We start from the raw sequence: 18704 nt of genomic DNA on the forward strand, positions 1-18704 counted from the left end.
TGTGTATGTAACACATAATTTTCTGACCACTCATATGTGTTAGCCTTATTCGCTATTGCAGTCGTCTCGGTTTCCTCCCTCGTAAATTGATGATGGTCGGAGCCAAAATGGCTGATTTTAACGACACGTCGTTTCTTCATGACAGACGGGGCTTTCCAACATTCGTAGCAGAGACATTCCTAGAAGTACTGCCAGAATACAAAACCTTACAAAAACTCCAGTAGCTTGGGAAGGAAATCGTCCATCAAAATGCCTACATTCTGCTTCTGATTCTGAGTGATAAGAAGGCCTAAATTTATATCTATAAAGAGCAGTCAAACGAAGACGAGACAGATGGAAAAAAAGCTACGGAAACAGATAATTATTTCCAAAGTAATCGCCTAACTGTTAATACATGTGTCCTACTGTGAGACAAAATGTTCAGTGCCCTCATGGAACATATTCTTTTTTTAATAATTTATTACCTTTCGGAACGTCCCCCTACAGCCATCTCAACACAGGAAATGTTATATTAACAGTTTATCTTGACGATTCATGGTAGACATTAATTTAAATCGTACCCTGATGCAAAGTTACATAGGCTTAACAAAGGACTGTTTCGAAATGTTTGAAGTTGCCTGCGGAACCATGGTTGTACCCAGCGTGCACCTGTTCGTCAGAAGCAAATCGACGGCCACGAATGTAATTCTTCAGGGTTCCTAAAATATGTAAATCGTCTGGGCAGAGATTGGGACTGTATGGAGGACGTGTAAGGGCTTTCCAGCGAACCTTCGGCAGCACGGTCGATACAGCCTTTGCAATATGTGGACGGGCATTATCCTGCAACACAATGATCTATTTCGGTTACGCTTCACCGTACAGTCTCAATCTCTCCCCATGCGATTTCCAAATTTTGGAGCCTTGAAGAAAGACATTCATGGCCGTAGATTTGCTTCGGACGAAGAGGTGCACGTCTTGATACAATCATGCATCCCGAGGCAACCACAAACACTTTTCCATGAAGGCACTGACCGTCTTGTCTCCAAGAGGGATATATGTATTAACTGTTATGGCGATTACTTTTGTAATAATAAATAGTTTACTTACTTTTCTTTCATCTGTCTCGCTTTCATTTGACTGCCCCTTACACGATATATTAGGAACATAAAGGATCCAAGACAGCTTGTTGCGTCATATCAGGTTCAAATTTAGAACAACAGAATAACTACAAGAAACATGAAAGAACCCCTTAAACCACATTACGTTGAAAGATTCGCGAAACCATCTATTAAATACAGATAAAGAGCTTGATATGATGTCATGTTTAGACAAACTTGCCACAGCTGATTTATAATTCCAATATTTTTTATTAGGGTCTTTATACTGATCATCATAAAACAAATGCGACAATACGCTGTGATAAAAATTACTAGAATTACAAATAGAGAGGCTGAATGGGTATGGGCAAGTATGCCATAAGAGAGGCCAATAGATAGCGAAGGACGTAATTGCCTAAACTGTGACGAATAGCGAAATTTGAGTTATCAAAAAAGTTTGTATTTGCGCCGAACTTCCAGATGCCAAAGTCTCAGCTTACACAGAATCGTAAAACATCGAGTCGTCGACCGTAGAAATGTATCTTTATCGCCACTCGGAAGTTGATTGTTTACACTAGACATATGATGGCAGAACGTCAGCAAATGTCCGTTGCTACAAAACAATTTTTTAAGAAAGCTTCAACAGCTTTCGGCATTTTCATCACCTTCTGACTATCTGCCCTTATATTATGTAGATCATTATTCGTATTTTGAGATCTTCCTCTAGCTGTAAATGCAGCAGCTGGTCTGGTCAGAGGTTAATATTGCTCAACTTTCTCCGTTTCAGCAGATGATGACCAGGACCAAGATGCAGTGCTTCGGGAATGTGCTGCAGCCATCACTATCGAGGACTTCTTCAGGAAGCCAGACCACGACGACCTGTCCGCCATCAAAGCACAGGTGCGTACACCAGCGGAGCAAAGGGTTCTCTCTCCCATAGCAACGGCATTCCCGGGTAGGCAAATAACATAAAAATAATTCTTTGTCGATACTCTTTGTCTGTGAACTTCCATGGTCAGAACCGCAGAACTGTGTTTGTGCCACAAGAAACAGGAAGCTGACCGTCGGTTAGAGTACTGCAGTCTGTTTCTCTAACAGCTAAAGACATCAAATCACAGCAGTTACAAATAAGACACTCTCTTTGGAGAAACAGACTTTGTTGGAGAGCTGAACTGTCGTTACCCGCTTTGCTCTGAAACAGTCATCGTATTTCTACAAACGATATTTTCCGTCCTATCTGACAAGACAAACTTCTAGGTGTAACGTTGAGAATTTTTTTTTTTTTTGTTTTTTTTTTTTTTGTTAGCGTTAAGTATATTATGTGTGGCCCAAAAATACTCGTTGTCTTCCAGGGTGCCCAGGTAAGCTAAAAGGCTGGATACCTCTGCATTAAATGTTCTGACATTTTCCAAACCGATATTGAACTTATACGTCTCTATGACTGAGTACGCCCTTGACAGCAGTCGTGGAAATATTTTATCAAAAAAAGTATCCAATTAGTAGCGAACGGAGGGTCATTGGGATGCTTAACTCAGTCTTATGGAGCAGGAATGTAATGAGCAGAACTAAAAAATTAATATACAAATCCATATTAGAGAGTGTGGTTCTGTATGGAACGGAGACCTGGACAATTAACATGAAGCACATTAAAAAATTACAAGCTCTAGAGATGGACTTTTGGAGAAGATCGGCAAGAATCTCCAGGAAAGAAAAGATAAGGAACACCGAAGTAATAAGGAGAATGGAAATAAAAGAAAGAATATATGACGTAATGGATAGGAAGAAATTACAGTGGTACGGGCATGTACGACGAATGGAGAAAACCAGAATACCAAAACTGATACTGGGGTGGGAACCGGAGGGGAGAAGAAGAAGACGACGACCTGTGACCACCTGGCTCCAAAATGTACAGCACACAATGAGGAGAATGGGCGCAGAGGAAGAGGACACGCAAGACACCTGGAGAAATATTTTGAGAATATAGTTTAAGAACGTTTATTGTTTGTATTGTAATTTCCAAGTAAATTATTATGTTGGAGATAAGCCTCTGTAATTAGGAAAAGCTCAAATAAAAAAATAAAAAAAAATATCCAATAGCTGAGCAGTATTTGTATTTTACGGATACGCGTGTTAACAATGTAAAAGTGATCAAAATTGTTATAGTTCATAAACAGCGAAATGAAATTTTTTTCTGTATGAAGCACACTTTTTACTTACTAGTCTTGAAGATAAGCAAACTGTCAACAATGATGCTGGTTCTAACCACGACGCGTTTCACGAATACCATCTCCTCTTATTCAAATGGACAGCTGTACATGAATCCCTAACAAAGACAACTGCGCGAATACATCTAACTCCGCAACGATAATCTTTCACACGCATCTGTTTACGTCATGAGCAAAGATCCAAAAGTTTTGCACGCGGTTTTAATCGCAAGTCTTTCTACGAGAACATGCATATATTACAGTGTCTAATCACGTATAGCTATTAATTTGTTGTAGATGTGTAGGAATGTATACACACACATCAATATTAATAGCAAATAGTAATTGTCGATTATTTTATTCGCAAAACCAGTTTCGGGCATGACTTCCACATTCACTAGCTTAAAATGTTCCTCCTACAATTTTAGGTATTTAAGAAATTCTAGAAACTCTCTGTAGCGGAATGTTTGCATGGTGATACCTTCAAAACAAATTTAAAAAGTTACTATATTACTGCTATGAAACGTAATGTTAGGCACTACTTACGCGAATACTGTCTGGTGGCTCATGCTTGAACTGCATTTTGCTTGCAACGCGCGCCACATACACCAGTAGCTACGCTGTAGCACGTTAACAAAATTCATCAATTACGTTTGAAGGGCAAAGATGATATGCATAAAAGCAAAGGTATAAAATACGTAAACCTCGGCATTCAGTGTAGGCCGATACACTATTTCAGGTTAAATGCGCTTTTGTGGTACAGATTTTGTACATAAAATGCATTTTAATTTCATACATAAAAATATAAATAATCTTATCACTGCGATACGCTGCTTAACGTTTAATATATTTATTTATCATTGTCAATGCATGGGTTAAAAGGCTTGGTCTTTCATTGATCTTTGATAGTCTGGAGTCATTTGATTTTCAACTGTCGCATGGATCACTTATTTAACAGTAGCTTTTTTCTAGAATGAAGGTAATCGTATATTATACAGCGCTTAACCGTATATATTTCTAAAATTATGTTTCGTTGTGTTGTACTGAATCGAAGAGTATGGATAAAATGAGGGCAGAGGCTAAACTTCAGGCTGGTGTTATCGCGGAAGAAAGGAAAGGTTGAAACGATAAACAAGGGCTGTGGTAGCGCCTCTTCCGGATAAGCTACGACCTACATACACTATGTGATCAAAAGTATCCGGACACCTGGCTGACAATGACTTACAAGTTCATGGAGCCCTCCATCGGTAATGCTGGACTTCAATATGGTGCTGTCTTTATGACAGCTTCCACTTTCGCAGGCATACGTTCAATCAGCTGCTGGAAGGTTTCTTGGGGAATTGCAGCCCATTCTTCCCGGAGTGCTGCACTGAGGAGACATATCGATGTCGGTCGGTGAGGCCTATCATGACGTCGCCGTTCCAAAACATCCCAGAGGTGTTCTATAGGATTCAGGTCAGGACTCTGTGCAGCCAGACCCTTACAGAGATGTTATTGTCATGTAAGCACTCCGCCAAATGGCTCTGAGCACTATGCGACTTAACTGCTGAGGTCATCAGTCGCCTAGAACTTAGAACGAATTAAACCTAACTAACCTAAGGACATCACACACATCCATGCCCGAGGCAGGATTCGAACCTGCGACCGTAGCGGTCACGCGGTTCCAGACTGAAGCGCCTTTAACCGCACGGCCACACCGGCCGGCACTCTGCCAAAGGCCGTGTATTATGAACAGGTACTCGATCGTGTTGAAAGATGCAATCGCCATCCCCCAATTGCTCTTCAACAGTGTGAAGCAAGAAGGTGCTTAAAACGACAATGTAGGTCTGTGCTGTAATAGTGCCACGCAAAACTACAAGGGGTCCAGGACCTCTCCATGAAAAACACGACCACACCAAAACACCACCGCCTCTGAATTTTACTGCTGACACTACAAACGCTGGCAGATGACGTTCACCGGGCATTTGCCATACCCACACCCTGCCATCGGACCGCTACATTGTGTACCGTGATTCGTCACTTCACACAACGCTTTTCCACTGTTCACTCGTCCAATATTTACGCTCCTTCCACCATGCGAGGCGTCGTTTAGCATTTACCGGCGTGATGGGGACTTATGAGCAGCCGCTCGACCATGAAATCCATGTTTTCTCACCTCCTGCCTAACTGACACAGTACTTGCAGTGGATCCTGATGCAGTTTGGAATTTATGTATGATGGTCTGGATAGATGTCTGCCTATTATACATATTACGACCTCTGTCAGTCAACAGTCGAGGTCGGCCTGTACGCTTTTGTGCTTCCTTCACGTTTCCACTTCACTATCGCATCGGAAACAGACCTAGGACGTTTAGGAGTGTGGAAATCTCTCGTACAGACATACGACACAATTGACACCCAACCACCTGAACACGTTCGAAGTCTGTGAATTCCGTGGAGCGCCCCATTCTGCTCTCTCACGATGTCTAATGACTACTGAGGTCGCTGATATGGAGTACCTGGCAGTAGGTGGCAGCACAATGCACCTAATATGAAAAACTTATTTTTTGGGGGTGTTCGAATAGTTTTGATCACACAGTGTAGTTTCAGATGGCCTAAATTTTTGTGTATTTTATATGTATAAATTAAATGAGATTTGTTGTGCTATTACTGCGATAAAAATGCAATAATTCTGATTTAGAGTGAGACGTTATGACATGATGCATGCCATATGATTTTTTTTCGAAAGCTGTAGCGTTTTCCAAGATGGGAGTACGCATTAGGAGTGATTTAAAATGGAATGATCATATAATGTTGATCGTCGGTAAAGCAGATGCCAGACTGAGATTCATTGAAAGAATCCTAAGGAAATGCAATCCGAAAACAAAGGAAGTAGGTTACAGTACGCTTGTTCGCCCACTGCTTGAATACTGCTCAGCAGTGTGGGATCCGTACCAGATAGGGTTGATAGAAGATATAGAGAAGATCCAACGGAGAGCAGCGCGCTTCGTTACAGGATCATTTAGTAATCGCGAAAGCGTTACGGAGATGATAGATAAACTCCAGTGGAAGACTCTGCAGGAGAGACGCTCAGTAGCTCGGTACGGGTTTTTGTCAAAGTTTCGAGAACATACCTTCACCGAAGAATCAAGCAGTATATTGCTCCCTCCTACGTATATCTCGCGAAGAGACCATGAGGATAAAATCAGAGAGATTAGAGCCCACACAGAGGCATACCGACAATCCTTCTTTCCACGAACAATACGAGAATGGAATAAAAGGGAGAACCGATAGAGGTACTCAAGGTACCCTCCGCCACACACCGTCAGGTGGCTTGCGGAGTATGGATGTAGATGTAGATGTAGATGGGCGTTAGGTTGGGACCTAAGAACACGGCTTAAACTTCTGTGAGTGAAACCAGCGGCAATGAATTGTCCAATCGTCACTTTCCCTCGCGCAAAGCCGGTTCTAAGAGGCTGGGAAGAGAGAGGGATCGTGCCACAACCCAGGGCGGCATGTTTTTGAAGAAATAAATTAAACAACCCAATCAAAGTTTTGCATGAATGAAGAATTGTGAAAATAAGTTGGAAATATAAAGAATTCATAAAAATCAAGTGCCTTACTGGAAATTATTTACGGTATTGTGAAACAGATGACAAATGAAGCGCTGCAGTTGCTACTTTGGACGCGTCTTTCAAAGTAGCAAAGCTTTCTGGTGGCTGTGTTGCCAACTCAGTTTCTACCATGCGCCTACACAACATTGAAAGTTACCTACACCAGCCTGAAAGGACCTACAGAAGTGGAAAATCTTACTCAAAAGAAATTAAGATAAATGTCAGCTTATGGTGGCCTCACAGTTCCTATACAGCAACCTTGACCACTATAGCAGCATATCTGAGAAAAATAGTTCATAGTTTATATAGCCACATTTCATAATCTTTTTAATCCAGACATTGTGCTTAAGCTGCGTTTGGACTTGGGAAGATGCATGGAATCCTTCCCACACCACCCCCTTTCTTTTGGATCTGCCATTAATACCATTTATATTGCTCTTTGTCTTGCCACGCTTCTGCAAATTAGTTTTGTCTGCTTTGCCTGTAGCTTATTTTAAGTTTTTACTCATTAGTTTTTCTTTCTCGGTGCTCAATCCATAGTCGATAGAAATTAATATTAAGATCATACGGAAAAATACATTAAACCTTATTTAGGATCTGCAGCAACTAAACTGCTCTGCAGAACTGTTTACCCAGTTTCGTCACCGAGCGAGGTGGCGCAGTGGTTAGACACTGGACTCGCATTCGGGAGTACGACGGTTCAATCCCGCGTCCGGCCATCCTGATTTAGGTTTTCCGTGATTTCCCTAAATCACTCCAGGCAAATGCCGGGATGGTTCCTCTGAAAGGGCACGGCCGACTTCCTTCCCCATCCTTCCCTAATCCGATGAGACTGATGACCTCGCTGTCTGGTCTCCTTCCCCAAACCCTCAACCCCCAGTTTCGTCGTATTTCACACTGTTTGCGTTCCAACAACTTCAGTTAGAATTTAACTGTTACTTTTCCCTACATTAAAGAAAAGCTGCTTTCTAAAGTGCTTGTTTTGAGCCATAAGTCGAGGTTGTGGCATACTGGAAAGGACGCCTTCTCGATGTCCAACCATGACCGCTTTTCGTTACATGCTACGGACATAATAAATAGGTACTGGCGATTTACACTCTTTTTTCAACAAATAAAACATTCATACGTAAATTTCTCGCTCTCCTATTATCTTCCACTATGTAGAGTAGAAGTGCAGGGTGACAATTATTGAACTATGTGAAAAAAAAAGTATATTAGTTGCAAACTACGGCGTGCACACACTTTCTTCAACTTGTAAACGTCACTACAGATATTTGGATTTAGGTTATGACATGTTCGATATGCCTGCCGTCATTGGCGATGATGTGACGCAGACGAGTAGCGAAATTCTGTATGACCCGCTGAAGTGTCGGAACATCGAGTTGTCGATGACCTCCTGAGTAACTGTCTTCAGTTCAGCAACGGTGTTGGTGTTATTGATGTCTTTGATACAGCCCCACAAAAAGGAATCGCATGTGTTCAGATCCGGAGAATATGGCGGCCAATCGAGGGCCATGCCAGTGGCCCCTGGGTACCGCAGAGACAGAATGCGGTCCCCGAAATGCCCCTCCTGGACATCAGACAATCCTCTGCTTTGATGGGGTCGATCCCCGTCTTGCATGAACCACATCTTGTCGAAATCAGGGACACTTTGGACGATGGGGATGAAATTATCTTCCTAAACCTTCACTCCCATTCGGTAGTCACCGTGCCATCAAGGAATATCGCACCCGATTATTCCGAAATGTGGTTTCTCAGACCCCCAAAGCGCCAATTTTGCTTATTGACGAACCCATCTAAATGAAAATGGACTTCGTCGCTAAACCAAACCATGATGCACATATTAATTCCCATCATGCCCTGCGATCAACCGAGCAGTCTGAACGTTCCAACGCAAACCGTTCAGAAATTATGATGGTTTCATGTCATACAGTTCAATAATTGTCATTCTGAACCACCGATACCGCAGACAACGCAGTACTCAGCTGTGCTGGTTGCTAGAGGCCTCGCGCCGCACGCTCCGCTCTGCTCAGGGAACGATAAAAACTGTTTACTTGTATAATCAGCGAGTGACATAATTTAATTTTAGTTGACGTAATTAATTTTGGAGCTGTAGCTCAAAACGTACTACACTGAAAAATGTTTCGTTGCTGCACTGACTGACGCCCATACCTGGCTCTGATTTTAAGGACGTATTCACGTAAAAAAGACGTACGAGTAAGTGGAGTAAGTGTGATGTGTCTGAAAATGAGAGGATCGGGGGGGGGGGGGGGGGGGGGGGGGGTTGAAAAATTCCTGGAGCCGGCCCTGCGCCTCAGGTTTGGCGTTTCTTTAAAAGTAAGTCACGCTTTTCAGGTGTTGTTTAGATTGGACCTTAAGAACGCAGTCAACATTTATTTGCACACGCCACTATCATGTAATATACACTCGTGTCTTTAAATCTGTTCCGGGCGTCTGCTTAAGTTGTATCGACGTTTTGTTGAAGTAAGGCAATCTCCTATTCTCCAAAATTTAGATTTTTAGCTAAAAACTGAAGAAAATATTTGTTTGTTTCAGAAGGGCGTGTCACTTCTGGGCAGAGCAGGAATTCAGGATGCCTACGATCGTCTCTATGACGCCCTTGTCGCAGGTACGTTTGCAACAATAACGTCTGTATAATACTTATTGGCTCCTATCACTGCATATTTGTCGTACGTTTCTGAGTGGTGTGCTGCTCCTTTGTATACGACGTCAGAACGTAGTTTCTTCTTCATACTATTTCGCTTTCACACACAGTATGCGTGCAGTACTGCTTTCAGTACAGTGATTAGTATAACAATTCTACAAGTTCCAAAGTCTTTTTTTGCGCACAGCCATCAATATTGTTCAAAAATTACGGAACAACTTTTTTATTAGAACTACAACTTTTGAAGTGTTCCTACCATTACATTCAAAAGACCTATATCGCAAACGTAATTATAGCATCAACTGCCTGATCCAGAAAGATACAGAAATGTTACTCTTCGCAGAAACATAGATTTATTATTGAACAACACATCGCTTAAAGAGGATTTCATCGCCATTGTCAGTTATTTGAAATTCATTGCTGAAGAAAGGTCTCCTCTAGAGTCTTCCAGATACACGTATCCATGTCGCTCCAGCGCGTTTTCTGTCGGTCTGGAATCTTATTGACTGTGAAGGAATTGTCTTCAGTGATGAGCCCCGCTTCGAACTCCGCCCCGATGACTAGCAATGAAATGTCTGGAGACATCTTGGTCATTGGTGGGATACCAACCGGTCTGTGGCAAGCCATACGGCCCGACAACCAAGAGTGATGGTCTTGGGTGTCTTTTCTTTCCATAGCAGCACCCCTTTGGCTGTTATTTGCGGGACCCTTATAGCACAGCGATACGTCGACGATATTCTGCACCCCGTTTTCTTGCCTTTCATGGCAAGCGATCCTGAGCTTACATTTCAGCAAGTTAATGACCGCCTGCACACGGTAAAAGTTTCTACTGTTTGTGTTCGTGTTTGCCAAACACTAATTTGGCCAGCAAGGCCGCCAGATTTCTCCCCAATTGGGAACGCTTGAAGCATTATGGGCAGGGCCCTCCAACGATGTAACGCGCCAATTGGGCACAATACACCTCAGGGGGACATCCAACAACTGTCACAATCAATGCCGAGCCGAATAACTTTTTGCATAAGGACCAGAAGTGGACCACCGCGTTGGTGACTTTCTCAGTTTACTTTTCTTTTCGTCTTATTTATTTTTTATGGATCGTGTTGCAGCCCGTTTAAACCATGTTTTATGTCTTAAACATACTGAGGCCGTGGACGCCACCAGAACAAAATTCTATTTATCGAGAGTATGCCTCGTTATCATTTTCACTGTCTAACGCATGGCAAACTTGTGACTTATCACACCGTACAGACAGACTCTTTGCCGGCTTAATAATGCGTTGGCCGATCGGCAGAACTCGGAAAACTCCCGCTGGTAGACATTTGTTTTTGATTGCAGCCAACGCTACCTACAGCTTGTTCACAACGTCCTTCCCTAGTTCTGGACCGGCTATAGCTGCTACAAGTCGGTCGACTTCAGGCCACAAGTGTTTTGTGTATGGCCGCTGCCAACAATGGCTATCTAACAATACGGTACCCATGTGTACCGGAGCCCTTACGAAGTGATCCTCGTGTTGAACCAGTAAGCACACGTGTAGTACCAAAACTACACTCCTGGAAATGGAAAAAAGAACACATTGACACCGGTGTGTCAGACCCACCATACTTGCTCCGGACACTGCGAGAGGGCTGTACAAGCAATGATCACACGCACGGCACAGCGGACACACCAGGAACCGCGGTGTTGGCCGTCGAATGGCGCTAGCTGCGCAGCATTTGTGCACCGCCGCCGTCAGTGTCAGCCAGTTTGCCGTGGCATACGGAGCTCCATCGCAGTCTTTAACACTGGTAGCATGCCGCGACAGCGTGGACGTGAACCGTATGTGCAGTTGACGAACTTTGAGCGAGGGCGTATAGTGGGCATGCGGGAGGCCGGGTGGACGTACCGCCGAATTGCTCAACACGTGGGGCGTGAGGTCTCCACAGTACATCGATGTTGTCGCCAGTGGTCGGCGGAAGGTGCACGTGCTCGTCGACCTGGGACCGGACCGCAGCGACGCACGGATGCACGCCAAGACCGTAGGATCCTACGCAGTGCCGTAGGGGACCGCACCGCCACTTCCCAGCAAATTAGGGACACTGTTGCTCCTGGGGTATCGTCGAGGACCATTCGCAACCGTCTCCATGAAGCTGGGCTACGGTCCCGCACACCGTTAGGCCGTCTTCCGCTCACGCCCCAACATCGTGCAGCCCGCCTCCAGTGGTGTCGCGACAGGCGTGAATGGAGGGACGAATGGAGACGTGTCGTCTTCAGCGATGAGAGTCGCTTCTGCCTTGGTGCCAATGATGGTCGTATGCGTGTTTGGCGCCGTGCAGGTGAGCGCCACAATCAGGACTGCATACGACCGAGGCACACAGGGCCAACACCCGGCATCATGGTGTGGGGAGCGATCTCCTACACTGGCCGTACACCACTGGTGATCGTCGAGGGGACACTGAATAGTGCACGGTACATCCAAACCGTCATCGAACCCATCGTTCTACCATTCCTAGACCGGCAAGGGAACTTGCTGTTCCAACAGGACAATGCACGTCCGCATGTATCCCGTGCCACCCAACGTGCTCTAGAAGGTGTAAGTCAACTACCCTGGCCAGCAAGATCTCCGGATCTGTCCCCCATTGAGCATGTTTGGGACTGGATGAAGCGTCGTCTCACGCGGTCTGCACGTCCAGCACGAACGCTGGTCCAACTGAGGCGCCAGGTGGAAATGGCATGGCAAGCCGTTCCACAGGACTACATCCAGCATCTCTACGATCGTCTCCATGGGAGAATAGCAGCCTGCATTGCTGCGAAAGGTGGATATACACTGTACTAGTGCCGACATTGTGCATGCTCTGTTGCCTGTGTCTATGTGCCTGTGGTTCTGTCAGTGTGATCATGTGATGTATCTGACCCCAGGAATGTGTCAATAAAGTTTCCCCTTCCTGGGACAATGAATTCACGGTGTTCTTATTTCAATTTCCAGGAGTGTATATGAGGGAAGCGCACTTTTTTCCCACCGCATCGCCACTCACCATCGGACTGTCCGTGTGTTGGGCTTCGGTGAGGGAGGGGGAGGGGGGGGGGGGAGATGAAGGGTTCTGGGTTTGTAGACGGAGCTTGCTGCCGTCACCCTCCGCAACCTGGTAAACTCGCATTAGGACGTAGTGAACAAACTACAACTGACTGTAGAGACGGCCAAAGAAGTTCTTCCACGGAACTATGCTTTTTGAGATAGTTCTAACTGAACTACTTCAAACGAAGCACGTAGCTTTTTCTGAAATGTTAAAAGTACCGTAGATAATTCCTTAAAGTAATAAATTAGAGAGCAAAATTTTATAATTTTATTGCCTACAAAAATGGAATGACCTTTAAGAACAAGTCAATGTTCTTATTTCTATGTTTTTTTTTTTTTTTTTTTTTTTTTTTTTTTTTTTTTTTTTTTGTCAGAACAGGCTGAGAGCTTTCAGTCCCAGGTCTTTTACTTGGGAACAGGGATAGTGGGAAGCACTTCTCTTTGTCACCAAGAGCCTTTATCTGCTTCCTAGTTCTTTTTCTTATCTCATAAGGCCAGAAAAAAAAATCGTTCTTGTTCCTAATAGTTCGCAGAAATTAATTCTTAAAATGGGAAAGCAATACTTAGGTACAGATACTGCGGACTGAACTTGCAGTTATTAACGACAGCGACTCACACATGACAGTATTTTGCCTTACAAGAAAGTTCGATCGACGAGCAAATAGACGTTTACATGGCAAAAGAAAACAAAACCGAAAGGAAGTTGCCTTCTAAATATTGTCTGAGGTGTCTGTAAGTGCTGTATACGTTTTCTGGAGTAAATAAATGTAAATTTTTGGCATACTTGCACAACACTTTTCCTATTCTTTCAGTTCACGGGAGTGAGGAAAACTTAACGTAGTCCTCTATGAAGAACGTCCTCTAATAATGTTGCTGTGGGCGTTGATGAAATTCATTGTCTTTGTCCCTACGTTCTGTTACCACATTGCGGTTGTTCCGTAAAAGGATGGTCCCTCATAACTTTACTTTCACTGTTCAGATGCGAAACTGCACAGCAGGCAGCTGTTTCAACAAACGAAATTTTGGTGCTGACGTGTAAATGAAAGCGATCACTTCGTGACAGACAAGACTAAATTGGAACACCAGGAACGCTGCAGCAGAATCCGTTGGCACGAACAGTCGATTAAGACAAGCGCTTCGTCACTCACCAAGCCCAACACAACACAGCACAACAGCCACTTCGCAATGGCTGCAGACACAAGGTTCTGTATTACTTAGCTGATTAGGGTTGGGATATCGGCCAGCGATATACTGAAATATCGGAGTCAGTTACGCGACGTTTTTGATCGATGTTGCTGCAGCCAATGTATTGCTAGCATCGATATAACCGAATATTGTTATTATTGTTATCATCATCCAACTTATAATAGACTCAACACTACTTTCTTTTTAACTTTGAAATATTTGCAACATAAGAACATTACTTACAGTTTTATAGATTCTTCTGTTACTTCTGGTAGTACAGTTCCATATTTAAGATTGAGCAACAAGTACACTGTTTTTATTCTATTGATTTTTGTTTACTTCAAATTAGTTTCGGCTTTTGTACTCACATGGGTCCGCTGCGTTGCATATGTCATATAAGGACATTATACGCTGTGCTATGAGACCAAGACGCTGCTATGTCATATCACTGTCTTAGTCGCTGTCGCTACTGTGTAAGGTGTTGGTGGAGCAATAGTAGGGGTTAAACTTTAGCTAGAGCGATTATTTCTGAAGTTCTCGAATTATCAGCGTTTATTTCATAATGACCTTACTTGACAGCTGTTATAACATCGCTGACTCAACTGTCAATACAGCCGCCAAATAACGTCATTATGAAAGAAACTCTCATAATTCGACAACTTCATAAATAACTGGTCCAGCTAAAGTTTAACACCTACTTTAGCCCCACTAATATCAAAGGAGCAAACTTATACATTAGTGACAGCAACCAAGACAGCGATATTATATGGATATCAAAACCACCGGATATAACCTGAAGCTAGCAATCACGCCGAAATAGGCCGCCTGTAATAAAAATTGAATCGAACACAGCACGGTCTTGGTCCCACAGCATAATATAGGTTTCAGCATATTGGGCCAATAAGCCGAAAACTAGTTTGAAATAAACAAAAATCAGTACAGACAAAACAGTGCACTTATTATTCAACACTAAACTCTAGGTTTTTAATTCGACATTTTAGAAAAGTTTTGTCAAGTGTTTATTTTCGGAATCTCATCTCACTCAAAGGAAAGGTCGGTAAAAATTTTAAATCAATGTGGAAGCAAAAAAATAAATAAATAAGTAAAAAATAAAAGCCCTCTCTACCACTAGGTATGGGCACCCTTGCGAGCAACTAGCGCTTAAGCGCACGCTTATTTGTCAAATTGGCTGTCAATCAAAATTTCTCCCAAACATGTCAAAGACAGTACATGTTTGACAAATAATAATAATAATAAGATTTTATTGTCGTTAAGCTTACAGAAGCAATAGACAACGTCAAATTACAAAATATAAACAAAATTATATGCAGGAGCTATAAGAACAATATTACAATAGTTTTATAAATAGTCAATAGACAGGAGGTACAATATATAAAGTGAGGTAGTACAACCAAATCAATATAGCAGCACAAAATACAGAAAAAAGTCAGAATACAGAATACCAATACAAGAAAACATATTATATATAAAGAAATATTACATCAGATTATAATACCTGCCCCTTGCAACTGTGCGGAGAAAAACAGATTAATGCTTATTACTAGCTACTAACAAATAGGTAACTAGAACTGCTAATGAAATAATTAATATAGTATATCGGGAGCAGCCAAAGTTTATATTATTTGTTTTTGACTGCAATCAAGAAATTCATCAAGGGAATAAAAAGGATGCTCGACCAGCCACTCATACAGTTTTGGCTTGATCTTTTCAATAGAACAATCTAATTTACAAAGAGAAAATTTATTGCAACATTTTTAAAGACTTAGTTAAACGTTGAAAAGGTACATCAATGTGTTTCTCGTATTATACGAATGTATATTTTCTCTTAATTGCTGGTTTGGTAAATTGTTCATAGTATGTAGAACAACAGTATATATATAGAGATTAACAACATTCACAAACAATGGCTTGCAGAAATCTAGTCTACCAGAATCAGTGATAATTCTTACAACTTTTTTTTTTTTTTTTTGCAGTAGAAGAATATCATGGCTACAGTTTCCCCATAATAGTAAACCATAAGAAATAATGCTCTGAAAGAAGGCAAAATATGCTGATCTAATATACTGATCTGATACACAACCTTTTAACCTTCTCAACAAATAGATTACTCTAGAAAGCCTAGCAGATATATAGTTAATATGGTAATTCCAATTAAGTTCACTATCTAAATATATACCAAGAAATTTAACATTATTTGAAACATTCAGAAAAAGGGTGTCTCTTAAGCTGAAAAACATGAACTGTGTTTTATTTTCATTTAATAAAAAACCGTTTGCTCTGAACCATTCTGATGCTTCACTGATGGTATTTATGTTATATGTTTTAACAATTCAATGTCAGGGTCATTGTTGATAAAGGTTGAATCGTCAGCATATAAGATTGAATGGGAAATTACATTAGATGGTACATCATTAATCATAATCAGAAAAAGCAGTGGGCCAAGCACCGAGCCCTGAGGCACACCACACAGGACATCGGCAACATTGGATCTGTCTTCATTAATACAAACAATCTGTTTACGGTGCTCCACAAAAAGACCTAAGAATACCCAACCCACTGTTTTGAAAACCTAAAATCTCTCATTTATGCAGAAGTAAGTTGTGGTTCACACAATCAAATGCTTTACTCAGATCGCAAAAGGTGACCAGAGCAAACTCCGTATCTTCAAATACCTGGAGAACCTTTTTAACGAGCGAATCAGTAGCATGAGTGGTCGATCTATTTTTCCTAAAACCAAAATGCTTATTGGAAATAATAGAATTATTATCTAGAAAGTTACACATTTGGTTATAAATAACCGTTTCTAATACTTTAGAAGAAACAAGAGAGAGGGATAAGGGGCGGTAACTAGATGGGCATTTTCCATCTCCATATAAATGATGACTAACTGCAACCCTCAGCTGCCGACAGGTGTTGTTGATATACCTCGATGTGGACAGCTAAAAATGTGTGCTCCGACTGGGACTCGAACCCGGGATCTCCAGCTTACATGGCAGACGCTCTATCCATCTGAGCCACCGAGGACACAGATGAATAGCGCGACTTCAGGGACTTATCCCTTGCACGCTTCCCGTGAGACTCACATTCCCAACTGTCCACAATTCTACATATGTAATGTACCTTATAGACATTTGCCCATTCACTCATTACTCGCGCACGCTTTGGCGATTCCCGTAAGAGTTTGGGCAATCTGTGCGCATTCGCACAGACGCAGGTCAATGGCTGGGTAGCCTTCAACTATATATATATATATATATATATATATATATATATATATATATATATATATATATATATATATATATATATATATGAAGACAGTAACATTTCTCGAAAGAACAGATTACTGTTGTTGACCGTGCAGCTTTTCCCTGGAATCAATGATGACTTACTGCAACCCTCAGCTGCCGACAGGTGTTGTTGATATACCTCGATGTGGGCAGCTGAAAATGTGTGCCCCGACCGGGACTCGAACCTGGGATCTCCAGCTTACATGGCAGACGCTCTATCCATTTGAGCCACCGAGGACACAGATGAATAGCGCGACTGCACAGACTTATTCCTTGCACGCTTCCCGTGAGACTCACATTCCCAACTGTCCACAATTCTACATATGTGTATATGTATATGCCATATGCATATGCCAAAGCGTGCGCGAGTAATGAGTGAATGGGCAAATGTCTATAAGGTACATTACATATGTAGAATTGTGGACAGTTAGGAATGTGAGTCTCACGGGAAGCGTGCAAGGGATAAGTCCCTGCAGTCGCGCTATTCATCTGTGTCCTCGGTGGCTCACATGGATAGAGCGTCTGCCATGTAAGGAGGAGATCCCGGGTTCGAGTCCCGGTCGGGGCACACATTTTCAGCTGTCCACATCGGGGTATATCAACAACACCTGTCGGCAGCTGAGGGTTGCAGTTGGTCATCATTTATTCCAGGGAAAAGCTGCACGGTCAACAACAGTAATCTGTTCTTTCGAGAAATGTTACTGTCTTCATGTATATTCCATCTCCATTCTTATACACGGGAACAACTCTACATAACTTCAGTTCATTGGGGGGAAAACGTTAAACACATGTAGCCAAATAATTTGACAAACACGCAAAGTCTGTCAAATTGTCTGCAGAGGTCGTAACAAGTGAGCAGTAGAGGCAGGGCATTACAGGAGCTGTTTCGTGTTTTGCAGGGGAATCGTGCGCAGGCCAGCTGGCGCTGCAGCTGGCGGCGGTGGTGGGCGCCGGGGGCGTGGGCGGCGGGGGCGCGGCGCCGGCGGCGTGCGTGCCGCTGCTGGCGGCGGCGTGCCGGAGGCTGCTGCGGGACGCCGCGTTCCCGCTGGCGGCCGCCGTGGCGCGCGTCGCCGCCGCCGCCGTGTGCCGGCGCCCCTCTGAGGCGGCGCTGCTGCTGGCCGCCAGCGTCGCGCACCTCGACGACGCGGCCGACCTGACGCGCGAGCTGCTGCACGCCGGGGCGCCCGTCTGGGGTCAGTACACCTGCCGTGGCGGTCCGGCTAAACGGCCAGCTGGCGTCCCGTTATGCCACGAGAAATGCGAGCCCCCCCACAACGAACTTGTGACGTCACACTAGACGCTTTGTCCGCCATACTTCGCGATAGTTCAGCTCACTGCAGGCCCCACAGGAAATCAGTATGTCAACGGCAAGCTCCCTCTAAAGGTCTTAACTTTGTCGTGTGCTGTCGACAACTCACACGCATTTAAATGTACAGTTAAGAATTATTAAACTCTTCTGCAACAGTTAGTCTCCCTGCCGGAGATGGCTGTGTGTTCTCGGAAGACCTGCAGTGACACGTGCTGTGGTGTACATCTCGTATTTACCGTGATCTTCACACGAGACCGTGTGACGACAAGTTGTGTGGGGCCAGCTAACACCTTCAAAACTGCCATTCCTG

At 43.3% G+C, this 18704-nt stretch overlaps 1 protein-coding gene across 1 annotated transcript in view; it reads left to right on the plus strand.

Annotated features, from left to right (window-relative positions):
* Nucleotides 1-18704, plus strand: part of LOC124545932 — a 270734-nt gene that overhangs the window by 238325 nt on the left and 13705 nt on the right. Inside the window, exons 4-6 of the mRNA XM_047124892.1 lie at nt 1864-1976; nt 9429-9501; nt 17985-18278. Of these exons, the coding sequence (XP_046980848.1) occupies nt 1864-1976; nt 9429-9501; nt 17985-18278 (480 nt within the window). The remainder of the gene's footprint in view (nt 1-1863; nt 1977-9428; nt 9502-17984; nt 18279-18704) is intronic.

The sequence above is a fragment of the Schistocerca americana genome, chromosome 8, assembly GCF_021461395.2.
Source record: "Schistocerca americana isolate TAMUIC-IGC-003095 chromosome 8, iqSchAmer2.1, whole genome shotgun sequence".
NCBI lineage: Eukaryota > Metazoa > Arthropoda > Insecta > Orthoptera > Acrididae > Schistocerca > Schistocerca americana.